This window comes from Carcharhinus amblyrhynchos, unplaced genomic scaffold (assembly GCF_965287045.1).
Source record: "Carcharhinus amblyrhynchos unplaced genomic scaffold, sCarAmb.v2.hapA scaffold_39, whole genome shotgun sequence".
Classification (NCBI taxonomy): domain Eukaryota; kingdom Metazoa; phylum Chordata; class Chondrichthyes; order Carcharhiniformes; family Carcharhinidae; genus Carcharhinus; species Carcharhinus amblyrhynchos.
Window position 1 is genome coordinate 304,100 of NW_027649780.1, and position 19,739 is coordinate 323,838.

A 19,739-nucleotide genomic window follows, 5' to 3' on the forward strand; every position below is an offset into this window, starting at 1 on the left:
GTAGTGAGGCGACCAGAACTGCGCACAGTACTCCAAGTGGGGTCTGACCAGGGTCTTATAAAGCTGCAGCATTACCTCCCGACTCCTAAACTCAATCCCTCGATTAATGAAGGCCAGTACACCATCCGCCTTCTTAACCACATCCTCTACCTTCTGAGGCCGATTTAAGAGTCCTATGGACCCGGACCCCATGTCACGTGATGCAGTTGTAGGGGAAAGGGTCATAGGCAGAGGGCAAAGGTAAACTTTTGGGCGACACAGTGTGGCACAGTGGTTGACACTGCTGCCTCACAGTGCTACAGCCTGAGTTCGATTCCCAGCCTCAGGTCACTGTCTGTGCGGAGTCTGCATGTTCTCCCCGTGTCTGCGTGGGTTTCCTCTGTGTGCTCCAGTTTCCTCCCAGTCTGAAAGACATGCAGGTTAGGTGCATTGGCCGTGTTAAATTTCCCCACGGTGTCCCGGGATGTGTAGATTAGAGGGATTAGCGGGGCGAATACATGGGGTTATGGGGATTGGGCCTTGGGATTGTGGTCTGTGCTGACTCAATGGGCCAAATGGCCTCCTTCTGCACTGCAGAGTTTCTCTGAGTCTATGATTCTCCTACGTTCAAATTACCAAGCCTACCTTGTGACCTATGCACCCAAAGTCAATAGAATCATAGAATCTCCACGTTGCAGAAGGAGGCCATTCAGCCCATTGAATCTGCACCGACCACAATCCCACCGTGGCCCCATTCCCGTAAACCCCACATATTTAACCTGCTAATCCCCTGACACTAAGGGTCAGTTCAGCATGGCCTTTAATCTAACCTGCACGTCTTTCAGAGTGTGGGAGGAAACTGGTGCACCCGGAGGAAACCCATGCAGACACGAGGAGAATGTGCAAACCCCACACAGACAGTGACCCAAGCCGGGAATCGAACCCAGGTCCCTGAAGCTTTGAAGCAGCAGTGCTCACCCACTGTGCCACCGTGCACAGGTGCACACCTAATAAGGTTGAAATGTACCTTTCAATTTCAGATTATTTTTTATTCATTCACAGTACGTGGTGTCGCTGGCTGGCCCCACTGTTTATCGCCCATCCCTAATTGCCCCTTGAGGTGGTGGGGGGAGCCACCCCTTCTTGAACCTGCTGCAGTCCCCATGTGGTGTGGATAACACCCACAGTGCTGTTAGAACATAGAACATAGAACATTACAGCGCAGAACAGGCCCTTCGGCCCACGATGTTGCGCCGACCAGTTAAAAAAAAAACAACAACAATGACCCACTAACCTAAACCAATCCCTTTTCATCCATAAACCTGTCCACAGACCTCTTAAACGCCCCCAAACTAGGCGCATTTACAACTGCAGCAGGCAGGGCATTCCAATCCCTCACCACCCTCTGGGTAAAGAACCTACCCCTGACATCTGTCCTATAACTACCCCCCCTTAGTTTAAAGCCATGCCCCCTCGTGCTAGATTTTTCCATCAGAGGAAAAAGGCTATCACTATCCACCCTATCTAAACCTCTAATCATCTTATATGTTTCAATAAGGTCCCCTCTTAGCCGCCTTCTTTCCAGCGAAAACAACCCCAAATCCCTCAGTCTCTCCTCATAGGATCTCCCCTCCATACCAGGCAACATCCTGGTAAACCTCCTCTGCACCCTCTCCAAAGCCTCCACATCCTTCCTGTAATGTGGGGACCAGAACTGCACACAGTACTCCAAGTGCGGCCGCACCAGAGTTGTGTACAGTTGCAACATAACGCTACGACTCCTAAATTCAATCCCCCTACCAATAAACGCCAAGACACCGTACGCCTTCTTAACAACCTTATCTACTTGATTCCCAACTTTCAGGGATCTATGTACACATACACCTAGATTAGGGAGGGAGGTTTACACCTAGGTTAGGGAGGGAGTTCCGGGATTTGTACCCCAGTCACAGTGAAGGAACGGCCGATATATTTCCCAGTGAGTGGGGCTCAGAGGGGGATCTTACAGGTGGTGGTGCTCCCCATGTGTCTGCTGTCCCTCGTCCTTCTAGACGGTGGAGGTGGCGGGTTTGGAAGGTGCTGTCGGAGAGAGAGAAAGAGACAGAGAGAGAGAGACAGAGAGAGAGAAAAACAGAGAGAGAGAGACACAGTGAGAGATCGAGAGAGGGATTCAGAGAGAAAGAGACAGAGAGAGGTAGGCACAGACAGAGAGAGAGACAGAGAGAGAGCAACAGAGAGATAAAGATAGAGGCACTGAGGGACAGAGAGAGAGAGAAACAGAGAGAAAGAGACAGAGAGAGAATAAGTCGGAGAGAGTGAGACAGAGTGAGAAAGAGAGAGAGAGAGACAGAGGGAGAGATAGAGAAAGAGAGATAGAGACAGACAGAGACAGGGAGATAGAGAGAGAGCGATAGAGAGATAAAGATAGAGACACTGAGGGACAGAGAGAGAGAAACAGAGAGAAAGAGACAGAGAGAGAATAAGTCGGAGAGAGTGAGACAGAAAAAGTGAGACAGAGAGTGAGAAAGAGAGAGAGACAGACAGAGAGAGAGAGACAGACAGACAGAGAAGCAGAGACATAGAGAGACAGAGACACAGAGAGGGACGGAAAGATAAAGACACACAGAGACAGAGTGTGAGTGAAACAGACAGAGTGTGAGAGAGAGGGAGAGGGAAGGGCTCAGGAGAAAGAGAGGGAGTAAACCTGACGGGAGATGTGAGCCGGAATAGCCACCAAGAGGGAGATAACGGGCAGCAGGAGATGGAGCGGGCAGCAGAGAGAGTGTGGAAATTGGAGGGTTTACCTGGGCAGAGCGAGTGACGGCTGTGATCTCCGAGTACAGGTCAGTGGTGTCGGGGAAGTTGTGGTGGATGGTGGAGCAGGCGTGGTAGAGCAGAGGCTGCTTCTGCACGGTGTCTTTCACTCCCGGCACCTTCTCCAGGTAGCTCAGCTCAAAGCCCTTGGCCTGAGGCAGACACACAGAGACAGAGAGAGGAACGTAAAAGAGGGACCAGCGTTGATATAACACCCGTTATAACCCCACAGGAAACCTCAGACCAGTCAACATCCAACTGTGCAATAAAATGATAGAATCTCGCAGCGCAGGGGAAAGAGGCCCTTCGGCCCATCACGTCTACAACAACACGTGAGATACACCTGAACACTCACTGAATCCCATCACGAGTACACAGCCCTGGAAATATATAAAAAGGAAGAGGCTGGCTAGGGTGAACGTTGGACCCTTAGAGGATGAGAAAGGGGACCTAGTGGTAGGGGATGGGGATATGGCTAAGGTCTTGAATAACTTTTTTGTTTCTGTCTTCACGGAGGAGGACGTGAATAATTTGCCAGGTGTTAGCGATGGAAAGGTGGTAGGACTGGAGGGTCTTAATGACATTACTGTTACTAGAGAGGCGGTGCTCGACAGACTGGAGGGGCTGATTGTGGACAAGTCCCCAGGACCGGATGGAATGCATCCGAGGGTTCCGAAAGAAATGGCGGAGGTGATAGTAGATGCCTTGGTGGTTATTTTCCAGACGTCGCTGGATTCCGGGGAAGTGCCGGAAGATTGGAAAACGGCTAATGTTACGCCGTTGTTTAAGAAGGGTGCCAGGCAAAAGGCGGGGAATTATAGGCCGGTTAGTTTAACGTCTGTTGTAGTTAAAATGTTAGAATCCGTCATCAAGGAGGAAATAACGAGGCATCTTGAAGGGAATTGCTTGATAGAGCAGACGCAGCACGGTTTCATTAAGGGGAAGTCGTGTCTGACAAATTTACTGGAGTTCTATGAGGATGTGTCTAGGGCGGTGGATAGAGGAGAGCCGGTGGATGTGGCCTTTCTGGATTTTCAGAAGGCGTTTGACAAGGTACCTCACAAGAGGTTATTGCAGAAGGTCGAGGGACATGGAGTTGGGGGTAGGGTGTTAGCGTGGATAGAGGATTGGTTGTCAAATAGGAGGCAGAGAGTGGGGGTCAACGGGTGCTATTCGGATTGGCGGATGGTGACTAGTGGAGTGCCCCAGGGGTCGGTGCTGGGGCCTCAGCTATTTACCATTTATATAGATGATCTGGAGGAGGGAACCGAGTGTATGGTGTCGAAATTTGCTGATGACACCAAGATTGGTGGAACGGCAAATTGCGCGGAGGGTGTGGAGAGTCTGCAGAAGGATCTAGATAGGCTGGGCGAATGGGCCAGGAACTGGCAAATGGAATTTAATGTTGGCAAGTGCAAGGTGGTCCACTTTGGTAGGAATAATGGTAGGAAGGATTATTACTTACGTGGAGGAAAACTGCAGCAGGCGACGGTGCAGAGGGACCTCGGGGTCCTTGTGCATGAGTCGCAAAAACCCAGCCTGCAGGTGCAGCAGGTGGTCAGGAAGGCAAATGGGATGCTGGCCTTCATAGCGAGGGAGATTGAATATAAAAGTAGGGAGGTCTTGCTGCGGCTGTATAGGGCATTGGTGAGACTGCAGCTGGAGTACTGTGTGCAGTTTTGGGCGCCGTACTTACGCAAGGATATTTTGGCCTTGGAGGGAGTGCAGAGGAGGTTTACTAGGCTGATGCCGGAGTTGAGGGGGTTGAGCTATGAGGAGAGGCTGAATAAACTAGGCTTGTACTCGTTAGAGTTTAGAAGAATGAGGGGAGATCTCATTGAGACGTATAAGATGATGAATGGGATGGATAGGATAGAGGTGGAGAGACTCTTCCCGCTCAGAAAGGACAGTAGGACTAGGGGGCACAGCCTCAAGATAAAGGGGGGGCGGTTTAGAACGGAGTTGAGGAGGAACTTCTTCACTCAAAGGGTGGTGAATCTCTGGAATTCTCTGCCCGTTGAAGTGGTGGAGGCTGCCTCGCTAAATATTTTTAAGACGCGGGTTGATGGGTTTTTGATAAGAGAGGGGATTAAGGGTTATGGGGAGAGGGCGGGAATGTGGAACTGAGCAGCGACAGATCAGCCATGATCTTATTGAATGGCGGGGCAGGCTCGAGGGGCCAGATGGCCTACTCCTGCTCCTATTTCTTATGTTCTTATGTCATGGTGTGCCAAATGCTCATTCAAATACTTCTTAAAGGATGTGAGACATCCCGTCTCCACTACCCTCCCAGGCAGTGTGTTCCAGACCATCACCATCCTCTGGGTGAAAAGGTGAGACAGAAAGATAGACATCTCTGTAAACCCAGCCCCTGCTCACCTTGAATCTATCTCCTGTCAGGAGTGTTTGATGGGGGGGACAGTGTAGAGGGAGCTTTACTCTGTATCTAACCCCGTGCTGTACCTGTCCTGGGAGTGTTTGATGGGGGGACAGTGTAGAGGGAGCTTTACTCTGTATCTAACCCCGTGCTGTACCTGTCCTGGGAGTGTTTGATGGGGGGGACAGTGTAGAGGGAGCTTTACTCTGTATCTAACCCCGTGCTGTACCTGTCCTGGGAGTGTTTGATGGGGGACAGTGTAGAGGGAGCTTTACTCTGTATCTAACCCCGTGCTGTACCTGTCCTGGGAGTGTTTGATGGGGGGACAGTGTAGAGGGAGCTTTACTCTGTATCTAACCCCGTGCTGTACCTGTCCTGGGAGTGTTTGATGGGGGGACAGTGTAGAGGGAGCTTTACTCTGTATCTAACCCCGTGCTGTACCTGTCCTGGGAGTGTTTGATGGGGGGGACAGTGACTGATCGAGCTGTGTTCTCTTACATTGACACCATTCAAGAAGTTCCCTATGGCCAGCAGGGTTGCCAAGATACAGTGGAAGGTCCTGTTCCCCGACAGTTGTTCCATTGCAAGCTTCAAGTTGAAGAGAGGCACTGCAATATCCTGTACAAAACATCAGTGTAATTAGTGCAAACACAGATATATCCCACACTGCAACACTCTGATATACCCCACACCCCCCTCACTGTAACACTCTCTGATATACCCCACACCCCCCTCACTGTAACACTCTCTGATATACCCCACACCCCCTCACTGTAACACTCTCTGATATACCCCACACCCCCCTCACTGTAACACTCTCTGATATACCCCACACCCCCTCACTGTAACACTCTCTGATATACCCCACACCCCCCTCACGGTAACACTCTGATATACCCCACACCCCCTCACTGTAACACTCTCTGATATACCCCACACCCCCCTCACTGTAACACTCTGATATACCCCACACCCCCTCACTGTAACACTCTCTGATATACCCCACACCCCCTCACTGTAACACTCTCTGATATACCCCACACCCCCTCACTGTAACACTCTCTGATATACCCCACACCCCCCTCACTGTAACACTCTCTGATATACCCCACACCCCCTCACTGTAACACTCTCTGATATACCCCACACCCCCCTCACTGTAACACTCTCTGATATACCCCACACCCCCCTCACTGTAACACTCTCTGATATACCCCACACCCCCTCACTGTAACACTCTCTGATATACCCCACACCCCCCTCACTGTAACACTCTCTGATATACCCCACACCCCCCTCACTGTAACACTCTCTGATATACCCCACACCCCCTCACTGTAACACTCTCTGATATACCCCACACCCCCCTCACTGTAACACTCTCTGATATACCCCACACCCCCCTCACTGTAACACTCTCTGATATACCCCACACCCCCCTCACTGTAACACTCTCTGATATACCCCACACCCTCCTCACTGTAACACTCTCTGATATACCCCACACCCCCCTCACTGTAACACTCTCTGATATACCCCACACCCCCCTCACTGTAACACTCTCTGATATACCCCACACCCCCCTCACTGTAACACTCTCTGATATACCCCACACCCCCTCACTGTAACACTCTCTGATATACCCCACACCCCCCTCACTGTAACACTCTCTGATATACCCCACACCCCCTCACTGTAACACTCTCTGATATACCCCACACCCCCCTCACGGTAACACTCTGATATACCCCACACCCCCTCACTGTAACACTCTCTGATATACCCCACACCCCCCTCACTGTAACACTCTGATATACCCCACACCCCCTCACTGTAACACTCTCTGATATACCCCACACCCCCTCACTGTAACACTCTCTGATATACCCCACACCCCCTCACTGTAACACTCTCTGATATACCCCACACCCCCCTCACTGTAACACTCTCTGATATACCCCACACCCCCTCACTGTAACACTCTCTGATATACCCCACACCCCCCTCACTGTAACACTCTCTGATATACCCCACACCCCCCTCACTGTAACACTCTCTGATATACCCCACACCCCCTCACTGTAACACTCTCTGATATACCCCACACCCCCCTCACTGTAACACTCTCTGATATACCCCACACCCCCCTCACTGTAACACTCTCTGATATACCCCACACCCCCTCACTGTAACACTCTCTGATATACCCCACACCCCCCTCACTGTAACACTCTCTGATATACCCCACACCCCCCTCACTGTAACACTCTCTGATATACCCCACACCCCCCTCACTGTAACACTCTCTGATATACCCCACACCCTCCTCACTGTAACACTCTCTGATATACCCCACACCCCCCTCACTGTAACACTCTCTGATATACCCCACACCCCCCTCACTGTAACACTCTCTGATATACCCCACACCCCCCTCACTGTAACACTCTCTGATATACCCCACACCCCCTCACTGTAACACTCTCTGATATACCCCACACCCCCCTCACTGTAACACTCTCTGATATACCCCACACCCCCCTCACTGTAACACTCTCTGATATACCCCACACCCCCCTCACTGTAACACTCTCTGATATACCCCACACCCCCCTCACGGTAACACTCTGATATACCCCACACCCCCTCACTGTAACACTCTCTGATATACCCCACACCCCCCTCACTGTAACACTCTGATATACCCCACACCCCCTCACTGTAACACTCTCTGATATACCCCACACCCCCTCACTGTAACACTCTCTGATATACCCCACACCCCCTCACTGTAACACTCTCTGATATACCCCACACCCCCCTCACTGTAACACTCTCTGATATACCCCACACCCCCCTCACTGTAACACTCTCTGATATACCCCACACCCCCTCACTGTAACACTCTCTGATATACCCCACACCCCCTCACTGTAACACTCTCTGATATACCCCACACCCCCTCACTGTAACACTCTCTGATATACCCCACACACCCCCTCACTGTAACACTCTCTGATATACCCCACACCCCCTCACTGTAACACACTCTGATATACCCCACACACCCCCTCACTGTAACACTCTCTGATATACCCCACACCCCCTCACTGTAACACTCTCTGATATACCCCACACCCCCCTCACTGTAACACTCTCTGATATACCCCACACCCCCTCACTGTAACACTCTCTGATATACCCCACACCCCCTCACTGTAACACTCTCTGATATACCCCACACCCCCCTCACTGTAACACTCTCTGATATACCCCACACCCCCCTCACTGTAACACTCTCTGATATACCCCACACCCCCTCACTGTAACACTCTCTGATATACCCCACACCCCCTCACTGTAACACTCTCTGATATACCCCACACCCCCCTCACTGTAACACTCTCTGATATACCCCACACCCCCCTCACTGTAACACTCTCTGATATACCCCACACCCCCCTCACTGTAACATTCTCTGATATACCCCACACCCCCCTCACTGTAACACTCTCTGATATACCCCACACCCCCTCACTGTAACACACTCTGATATACCCCACACCCCCTCGCTGTAACACTCTCTGATATACCCCACACCCCCCTCACTGTAACACTCCCTGATATACCCCACACCCCCTCACTGTAACACTCTCTGATATACCCCACACCCCCTCACTGTAACACTCTCTGATATACCCCACACCCCCTCACTGTAACACTCTCTGATATACCCCACACCCCCCTCACTGTAACACTCCCTGATATACCCCACACCCCCTCACTGTAACACTCTCTGATATACCCCACATCCCCTCACTGTAACACTCTCTGATATACCCCACACCCCCTCACTGTAACACTCTCTGATATACCCCACACCCCCCTCACTGTAACACTCTCTGATATACCCCACACCCCGATATACCCCACACCCCCCTCACTGTAACACTCCCTGATATACCCCACACCCCCCACACTGTAACACTCTCTGATATACCCCACACCCCCTCACTGTAACACTCTGTGATATACCTCACACCCCCCTCACTGTAACACTCTCTGATACACCCCACACCCCCCCTCACTGTAACACTCTCTGATATACCCCACACCCCCTCACCGTAACACTCTCTGATATACCCCACACCCCCCTCACTGTAACACTCTCTGATATACCCCACACCCCCTCACTGTAACACTCTCTGATATACCCCACACCCCCTCACCGTAACACTCTCTGATATACCCCACACCCCCTCACTCTCTGCCCCTCCCCGTCTCCAGCTCCCTCTCTCAGCCATGACTGTCCCCAGTTGAGATTTCTCCTGGATCTCACCTTTTCCATGCTGTCATATTCCAACTTGAAGGACCAGAGATGTAGTCTCGCCTGGAGCTCGTTGACGGATGCCAGTGTGAGCAGGAACTGTTCCGCCGAGCCAAGGGTGAGATTTGGGCCAGCTTGCTGAGCACTCCGGATTTTTTCCAGCTCTTCCTCCGTGGGAACCATCGTCAGCAGCCGCTGTGGGTTGGAGGGAGAGAGCCGTGGTTTGTGATGCCTGTCTTTCACCCTCTCATTCACACAAACTGACACACACTCAGTCACTCTGTCTGACATGCACTCCCTCTCACACACACTCTCACACACACTCTCACACACACTCTCTCTCACACACACACTCTCTCTCACACACACACACTCTCTCTCACACACACACACTCTCTCACACACACACACTCTCTCTCTCACACACACACACTCTCTCTCACACACACACACTCTCTCACACACACACACACTCTCTCACACACACACTCACTCTCTCTCACACACACTCTCGCTCTCACACACTCACTCTCGCTCTCACACACTCACTCTCTCTCACACACACTCACTCTCTCTCACACACTCACACTCTCTCACACACACTCACACTCTCTCACACACACTCACTCTCTCTCACACACACTCACTCTCTCTCACACACACTCACTCTCTCTCACACACACTCTCACTCTCACACACACACTCTCGCTCTCACACACACACTCTCGCTCTCACACACACACTCTCGCTCTCACACACACACTCTCGCTCTCACACACACTCACTCTCACACACACGTTCGCTCTCACACACGCTCGCTCTCACACACACGCTCGCTCTCACACACACGCTCGCTCTCACACACACGCTCGCTCTCACACACACGCTCGCTCTCACACACACGCTCGCTCTCTCTCTCACACTCGCTCTCTCACACTCACTCTCTCTCTCTCTCTCACATACACACACACAGTTTCACATGCAACTCTCTCACACACATTCTCTCTCTCTGTCTCACACACATTCTCTCTCTCACGCACATTTACTCTCTCTCTCACATTGTGGTCTCACCTCGATTGCTTCTTTCTCAAGCACACACTGGTCAAAGCTCAGCAGCGCAGCACGGACAATGTGGGGGGCTGGCAGAGCAGAGAGGCCGATGTTGATGAGGTTGCTCCTCTTCATACCCAGCACCATCAACTCTCGCTTCTGTCTGACGTTCTGCTTGTTGGGAGCCAGAGTGAACAAGGCTGAACTCAGTTGCCTCTGGCCAGGTCAATCAAAAGTCACATCCCCACAATCACCCCTCATGCCCCACCCTGCTCACTCCCCCTCACCCCCTTCACCTCCCTATCCCGCTCACTCTCCCTCTCTCCCATCCCTCCACCTCCCCTCATCCCCTACCCCTCCTCACCCTTTCAATCCCCCTCCTCACCTCCCCCCCACCCCCTCACCCCTCAAACACCCCACTCCCACACACCATCTCACACATCTCCCTCAATCACCCCCCACTCACCACCTCCTCACTCACCCCCCTCACCTCCTGCCCTCATATCCATCAACTCCTGACACCTAACATCATGAGAAAATGGAGCACAGGGGTCCTCGTCACATCGCTGATTTTTTGTGGGATCTTGCTATGTAACAAATGAAGTGATTTCATTTGATTTATTATTGTCACGTGTATTGGGACACAGTGAAAAGTATTGTTTCTCACGGGCTATATAGACAAAGCATACCGCTCATAGAGAAGGAAAGGAGAGGGTGCAGAATGTAGTGTTACAGTCACAGCGAGGGTGTAGAGAAAGATCAACTTAATGCGAGGTAGGTCCATTCAAAAGTCTGGCGGCAGCAGGGAAGAAGCTGTTCTTGAGTCAGTCGGTGCGTGACCTCAGACTTTTGTATCTTTTTCCCGATGGAAGAAGGTGGAAGAGAGAATGCCCGGGGTGTGTGGGGTCCTGGATTATGCTGGCTGCTTTTCCCCGAGGCAGCAGGAAGTGTAGACAGAGTCAATGGATGGGAGATTGGTTTGTGTGATGGACTGGGCTACATTCATGACCCTTTTGTAGTTCCTTGTGGTCTTGGGCAGAGCAGGAGCCCAAACCGAGCTGTGATACAACCAGAAAGAATGCTTTCTATGGTGCATCTGTAAAAGTTGGTGAGGGTCATAGCGGACATGACAAATTTCCTTAGTCTTCTGAGAGAGTCGAGGCGTTGATGGGCTTTCTTAACTATAGTGTCAGCATGGGGGAGACCAGGACAGGTTGTTGGTGATCTGGACACCTGGAAACTTGAAGCTCTCGACCATTTCCACTTAGTCCCTGTTGATGTAGACAGGGGCATGTTCTCCAATACGCTTCCTGAAGTTGATGACAATCTCCTTCATTTTGTTGACATCGAGGGAGAGATTATTATCACCGCACCCGTTCACTAGATTCTCATTCCTGTACTCTGTCTCATCAACGCGTGAGATCTGACCCATTATGGTGGTGTCATCAGCAAACTTGAAACTGGAATTAGAGGGGAATTTGGCCGCACGGTTATCGGTGGGGTCCTTATCACATCGTTGTTTTATTTTTAGGTGCGGGAGCTTACCGTGCGTAAATGGAGTGCAAGGGAAGGATAGGTCCTTTCCGCCCCCAAGGTGTGCCGTGCCCTTATGTCCCGTGGGTAGCCGGTGCATAGCAAGATCCCAGAAAAAAAAGAGTGGCGAGAGTTAAAGAGATCCGACCTCGGGAGACCGGAGGGGCAAGGGTGTGGGAGGAGGTGGGGCACGCGGGATGGACTCTCCATCTGAGAGGGAGAGGGGGGTGAGGAGCACAGGCTTTGGGTTAATGTCATGCCTGACATTGGAGGCGAGTACTAAGGCTTTGGAGCAGGAGTACAACAAAGAACAGTACAGCACAGGGACAGGCCCTTCGGCCCTCCAAACCTGCGCTGATCACGTTGTCTTATCTAGACCAACCACCTTTATCCCTCTATTCCCCGTCTGTTCGTGTGTCTATCCAGATAAGTCTTAAATATGGCTAAAATCCTGCCTCACCACCTCATTTGGCAGCGTGTTCCAGGCTCTCACCACCCTGTGTGTAAAAAACCTTCCCCCGCACATCTCCACTCAACCTTTCCCCCCTCACCTTGAACTTGTGCCCCCTTGTAATTGTCATTTCCACCCTGGGAAAAAGCTTCCAACTGTTCACCCTGTCTATACCCCTCTATAAACTTCTTTCAGATCACCCCCTCATCCTCCATCTTTCCAGGGAGAACAATCCCAGTTTGCCCAATCTCTCCTCATAGCTAAGACCCTCCGTACCAGGCAACGTCCTGGTGAACCTTTCCTGCACTCACTCCAAAGCCTCCACATCCTTCTGGTAGTGCGGTGGGCCAGAATTGGACACAGTACTCCAAATGTGGCCTCACCAACGTTTTATACAACATAGAACATAGAACATAGAACATTACAGCGCAGAACAGGCCCTTCGGCCCACGATGTTGCATCGACCAGTTACAAAAACAATGACCCACTAGCCTGTACCAATCCCTTTTCGTCCATAAACCTATCCAGAGATCTCTTAAACGCCCCCAAACTAGACGCATTTACAACTGCAGCAGGCAGGGCATTCCAATCCCTCACCACCCTCTGGGTAAAGAACCGTCCCCTGACATCCGTCCTGTAGCTACCCCCCCTTAATTTAAAGCCATGCCCCCTCGTGCTAGCTTTCTCCATCCGAGGAAAAAGGCTATCACTATCCACCCTATCTAAACCGCTAATCATCTTATATGTTTCAATAAGATCCCCTCTTAGCCGCCTTCTTTCCAACGAAAACAACCCTAAATCCCTCAGTCTCTCCTCATAGGACCTCCCCTCCATACCAGGCAACATCCTGGTAAACCTCCTCTGCACCCTCTCCAAAGCCTCCACATCCTTCTTGTAATGCGGGGACCAGAACTGCACACAGTACTCCAAGTGCGGCCGCACCAGAGTTGTGTACAGTTGCAACATGACGCTGCGACTCCTAAATTCAATCCCCCTACCAATAAACGCCAAGACACCGTACGCCTTCTTAACAACCTTATCTACTTGATTCCCAACTTTCAGGGATCTATGTACACATACACCTAGATCCCTCTGTTCATCCACACTATTCAAAGTCCTCCCGTTAGCCCTATACTCGACACATCTGTTGCTCCTACCAAAGTGAATTACCTCACACTGTAACATAATTTCCCAACTTTTATCCTTGATGCTTCGTCCGATGGAAGCAAGCATGGAATGTGCTTCCTTCACCACCTTTTCCACCTGTGCTGCCAATTTTAAGGATCTGTGGGCCTGGGCTCCCAGATCTCTCTGTGTGTCTGTGCTCCTGATGGTTCTGCCACTTACGTTACAGCTCCCACCTCAATTGGATCTACCGAAATGCATCACCTCGCATTTGTCCGGATTAAATTCCACCTGCCATTACTCCGGCAAATTGTCCTGCCGTATTCTCTGAGAACCTTCATCGCTATCCGCAACTCCAGCCATCTTAGTATCATCTGCAAACCTGCTAATCAGGCCAGCTGCGTTTCCTTCCAAGAGATACATATATATTACAAGCAGTAGGCCCCATCAAACTCCCCGGGCAAATAGGGAAGTCTAGCTAAAACTATACCAGGCACCACTTAGAACGTACCTGGATTACTGTGAGCAATTTTGGCCCCCTTATCTGAGGAAAGATACATCGGGGTCAGTCCAGAGAAGGCTCACTCGGTCGATCCTGGGTACGGAGGGATTTTCTTATGAGGTTAGAGTCCTAGAGGTTTACAGCATGGAAACAGGCCTTTCATGGAATTATCACAGAAACCCTACAGTGCAGAAAGAGGCCCTTCGGCCCATCGAGTCTGCGCCGAACACAATCCCACCCAGGCCCTACCCCCATATCCCTACATTTCATACCCACTAATCCCTCTAACCTACACATCCCTGGACACCCAGGGGCAATTTCTCAGCACGGCCAATCGACCTAACCCGCACATCTTTGGACTGTGGGAGGAACCCGGAGGAAACCCACGCAGGCACGAGGAGAATGTGCAAACTCCACACAGACAGTGACCCGAGGCCGGGAATCGAACCCGGGACCCTGGCGCTGTGAAGCAGCAGTGCTGACCCACTGTGCAATCATGCCATCCCAACTTGTCCATGTAGCCCATTTTTTTTAAATGACTAAGCTAGTCCCAATTGCCCATGTTTGGCCCCTATCTCTCTATACGCATCTTCCCCATGTAACTGTCTAAATGTTTTCTAAAAGACAAAATTGTACCTGCCTCTACTACCACCTCTGGCAGCTTGTTCTAGACACTCACCACCCTCTGTATGAAACAAATTGCCCCTCTGGACCCTTTTGTATCTCTCCCCTCTCACCTTAAACCTCTCCCCTCTAGTTTTAGACTCCCCTACCTTTGGGAAAAGATATTGACTATCCAGCTGATCTGTGCCCCTCATTATTTTGTAGACCTCTATAAGATCACCCCTCAGCCTCCTGCACTTTAGTCTATCCAGCCTCTCCTTATAACTCAATCCACCAAGTCCTGGTAGCTTCCTAGTAAATCTTGAGTAGGTTGGGCCTGCAACTCACCTGGATTGAGTTCAGAAGAATGAGAGGCGGCAGTTATTGGAACATCAATAACAGAGGGACATGTTCGGCACAACTTGGTGGGCCAAAGGGCCTGTTTTTGTGCTGTAGTTTTTCCATGTTTCTATCTCTTCCCAGCAGGTGGGGGAGGTTGGGAGGGGGGGATAGTTGGCAGGGTTAGATGCTGAGAAGTTGTTTCCCCTTGTGGGAGAGTGTAGGACCAGAATGTGTAATCTCAGAGTAAAGGGGGAGTGGAGGTGTCACCCCCCACTGGAGATAGAGACAAAGAGGAATTTCTTCTCTAAGGGTAGCAAGAGTGTGTTCGAGGCTGAGACAGACTGATTTTTAATCGGGGAGGGAATCGAGAGCTACGGGGATAAGTTAAGGGAAAACTGAGAGTTGAGAATTCTCACACTGAAATCAATGAACAGAGCAGGGCCTAGTTCTATTCCCTGGTCTCACAGTCTCTTATCACCACCTTAAATGGAAACCCACCGCCCCCCCCAACCCCGACAATGGCATTTGTATCATTGAATCCCTACAGTACAGAAGGAGGCCATTCAGTCCATCGAGTCTGCACTGGCCACAATCCCACCCAGGCCCTATCCCCATAATCCCATACATTTACTTTAGCTTTCCCTCATAACAGTTAGAGGCAATTTCGCGTGGGCAACCCGCCTAACCCACATCTTTGGACACTAAGGGACAATTTAGCACGGCCAATCCACCTAACCTGTACATCTTTGGACACTAAGGGACAATTTAGCATGGCCAATCCACCTAACCTGTACATCTTTGGACACTAAGGGATAATTTAGCATGGCCAATCCATCTAACCCGCACATCTTTGGACACTAAGGGGCAATTTAGCATGGCCAATCCACCTAACCTGCACATCTTTGGACACTAAGGGGCAATTCAGCATGGCCAATCTACCTAACCTACACATCTTTGGACACTAAGGGGCAATTTAGCATGGCCAATCCACCTAACCTGTACATCTTTGGACACTAAGGGACAATTTAGCATGGCCAATCCACCTAACCTGTACATCTTTGGACACTAAGGGACAATTTACCATGGCCAATCCATCTAACCCGCACATCTTAGGACACTAAGGGACAATTTAGCATGGCCAATCCACCTCACCTGCACATCTTTGGACACTAAGGGACAATTTAGCATGGCCAATCCACCTCACCTGCACATCTTTGGACACTAAGGGACAATTTAGCATGGCCAATCCACCTAACCTGTACATCTTTGGACACTAAGGGACAATTTACCATGGCCAATCCATCTAACCCGCACATCTTAGGACACTAAGGGACAATTTAGCATGGCCAATCCACCTCACCTGCACATCTTTGGACACTAAGGGACAATTTAGCATGGCCAATCCACCTAACCTGCACATCTTTGGACACTAAGGGGCAATTTAGCACGGCCAATCCACCTAACCTGCACATCTTTGGACACTAAGGGGCAATTTAGCACGGCCAATCCACCTAACCTGCACATCTTTGGACACTAAGGGGCAATTTAGCACGGCCAATCCACCTAACCTGCACATCTTTGGACACTAAGGGGCAATTTAGCACGGCCAATCCACCTAACCTGCACATCTTTGGACACTAAGGGGCAATTTAGCACGGCCAATCCACCTATCCTGCACGTCTTTGGACACTAAGGGTCAATTTAGCACGGCCAATCCACCTAACCTGCACATCTTTGGACACTAAGGGACAATTTAGCATGGCCAATCCACCTAACCTACACATCTTTGGACACTAAGGGACAATTTAACATGGCTAATCCACCTAACGCGCACATCTTTGGACACTAAGGGGCAATTTAGCATGGCCAATCCACCCAACCTGCTTGTCTTTCGGACCGTGGGAGGAAACTGGAGCACCCGGAGGAAACCCACGTGATGGGAGAATATGCAAACCCTGCACAGACAGTGACCCAACCCGGGAATCGAACCCGGGTCCCTGGGGCCATGAGGCAGCAGTGCTAACCACGCCACACAAATACCAGGCAATGACCATCTCCCTACAAGAGAGAGAGAAATGGACATTTATTGCAAAGGGACTAGAGTATAAAAATAGAGAAGTGTTGTTACAATTGAGTAAGGCATTGGTGAGACCACATCTGAGAGCATTGCATTCTGATCACCTTCTTTGAGGAAGAATGTGATGGCATTGGATGCAGTTCAGAAGAGGCTCACCAGATTGGTTTCAGTTTTGAAGGGGCTGTTGTATGAGTTCTAAGTTTTTAAGTTTCTTTATTAGTGTCACAAGTCGGCTTACATTAACACTGCAATGAAGTCACTGTGAAATTCCCCTCGTCACCACACTCTGGCGCCTGTTCAGGTTACACTGAGGGAGAATTTAGCACGGCCAATGCACCTAACCAGCACGTCTTTCAGACTGTGGGAGGAAACCGGAGCACCCGGAGGAAACCCACACAGACATGGGGAGAATGTGCAGACTCCACACAGGCAGTGACCCAAGCCGGGAATTGAACCCGGGTCCCTGGGGCTGTGATACCGCAGTGCTAACCGCTGTGCCACCGGAAGTGGTTGAGTAGTGTGGGCTTGGACTCGCTGGAGTACAGAAGGATGGGGCGGGGGGATTTGATCGAGGCTTATAAAATAACTCAACGGGATTGATACAGTAAATGTTAAGAACATAAGAACATAAGAAATAGGAGCAGGAGTAGGCCATCTAGCCCTTCAAGCCTGCCCCGCCATTCAATAAGATCATGGCTGATCTGTCTTGGCTCAGTTCCACTTTCCCGCCCTCTCCCCATAACCCTTAATTCCCCTGTCGATCAGAAACCTATCTACCCGTGACTTAAAAATATTTAGCGAGGCAGCCTCCACCACTTCAACGGGCAGAGAATTCCAGAGATTCACCACCCTTTGAGTGAAGAAGTTCCTCCTCAACTCCGTTCTAAACCGCCTCCCCTTTATCTTGAGGCTGTGCCCCCTAGTCCTACTGTCTTGTTCCCACTTCTAGAACAGTCAAGAGGTCATCGTTGTAGAGTAAGAGGGGGAGGGAGGTTCAAGCAGAGATGAGCAGCCAATTCTCACAGAGAGTTGTGAATCTATGGAACTCACTATCCCAGAGCGCAGTGGATGCAGAGTCAATCAACGGATTCAAGAAAGAGATAGATAAACATTTGGTCAAAAGTGGGATAAAGGGCTATGGGGAAAGGGAAGTGATGTTAGGATGAGATGGAGATACAAAGAACAAAGAACAACCCAGCACGGGAAACAGGCCCTTCGGCCCAACAAGCCCGCGCCGCCGCATCACCCTACACCTATTCTACCCTGCGTATCTACAAGTAGAACCCCTGACTTAGCCAGATGGAATGAGAATGTAGCCCAATCCATCACTCAAACCAGCCTCCCATCCATTGACTCTGTCTACACTTCCCACTGCCTCGGGGAAAAGCAGCCAGCATAATTAAGGACCCCACACACCCCGGACATTCTCTCTTCCACCTTCTTCTGTCGGGAAAAAGATACAAAAGTCTGAGGTCACGTACCGACCGACTCAAGAACAGCTTCTTCCCTGCTGCCGTCAGACTTTTGAATGGACCGACCTCACATTGAGTTGAGGTAGTCTCTACACCCTCGCTATGACTGTAACACTACATTCTGCACTCTCTCTTTTCCTTCTCTATGAATGGTATGCTTTGTCTGTATAGCGCGCAAGAAACAATATTTTTCACTGTATCCCCATACATGTGACAATAATAAATCAAATCAAAGATCAGCCCATGATCATACAGAATGGTGGGGTAGGCTCGAAAGGCTGAATGGCCTACTCCTGCTCCCATGTCCCTACGTTCCAAACCCTCTTATTTTGAAACTGTGCCCCATCGTTCTGGTTCCCTCACACCCTGCCCCCGCCCCTCTCCCTTAACCAACACACCCCCTCGGCAACAACACCCTCCCCCCACCCCCCCCCCCCCTTAACCAACACACCCCCTCGGCAACAACACCCTGCCCCCCCCTCCTCGGCAACCCCCTGGACAATAACACCCTCCCCTCGGCAACTCCCTGGTCAACAACACCCTCCCCGGTCAACAACACCATCCCCTCGGCAACCACCTGGGCAACAACACCCTCCCCTCGGCAACCCCCTGGGCAACAGCACCCTCCCCTCGGCAACCCCCTGGGCAACAGCACCCTCCCCTCGGCAACCCCCTGGGCAACAGCACCCTCCCCTCGGCAACCCCCTGGGCAACAACACCCTCCCCTCGGCAACCCCCTGGGCAACAACACCCTCCCCTCGGCAACCCCCTGGGCAACAACACCCTCCCCTCGGCAACCCCCTGGGCAACAACACCCTCCCCTCGGCAACCCCCTGGGCAACAACACCCTCCCCTCGGCAACCCCCTCGGCAACAACACCCTCCCCCTTCTCCTCGGCAACCACCTGGGCAACAACACTTTCTCCTCGGCAACCCCCTTGGCAACAACACCCTCCCCCCTCTCCTCAGCAACCCCCTTAGCAACAACGCTCTGAGAAGTCTGACAACACCAGGTTAAAGTCCAACTGATTTATTTGATAATGAACTCACAAGCTTTCGGGGTTTGCCCCTTCGTCAGGTGAATGGAG

At 51.1% G+C, this 19,739-nt stretch overlaps 1 protein-coding gene across 1 annotated transcript in view; it reads right to left on the reverse strand.

The window, feature by feature from the left end:
• The window catches only part of LOC145363504 (FH1/FH2 domain-containing protein 3-like), a 41,617-nt gene that overhangs the window by 12,524 nt on the left and 9,354 nt on the right, over positions 1-19,739 (reverse strand). Inside the window, exons 5-8 of the mRNA XM_080218700.1 lie at positions 10,569-10,763; positions 9,510-9,692; positions 5,669-5,788; positions 2,784-2,945 (exon numbers count right to left, since the gene is read on the reverse strand). Of these exons, the coding sequence (XP_080074826.1) occupies positions 2,784-2,945; positions 5,669-5,788; positions 9,510-9,692; positions 10,569-10,763 (660 nt within the window). The remainder of the gene's footprint in view (positions 1-2,783; positions 2,946-5,668; positions 5,789-9,509; positions 9,693-10,568; positions 10,764-19,739) is intronic.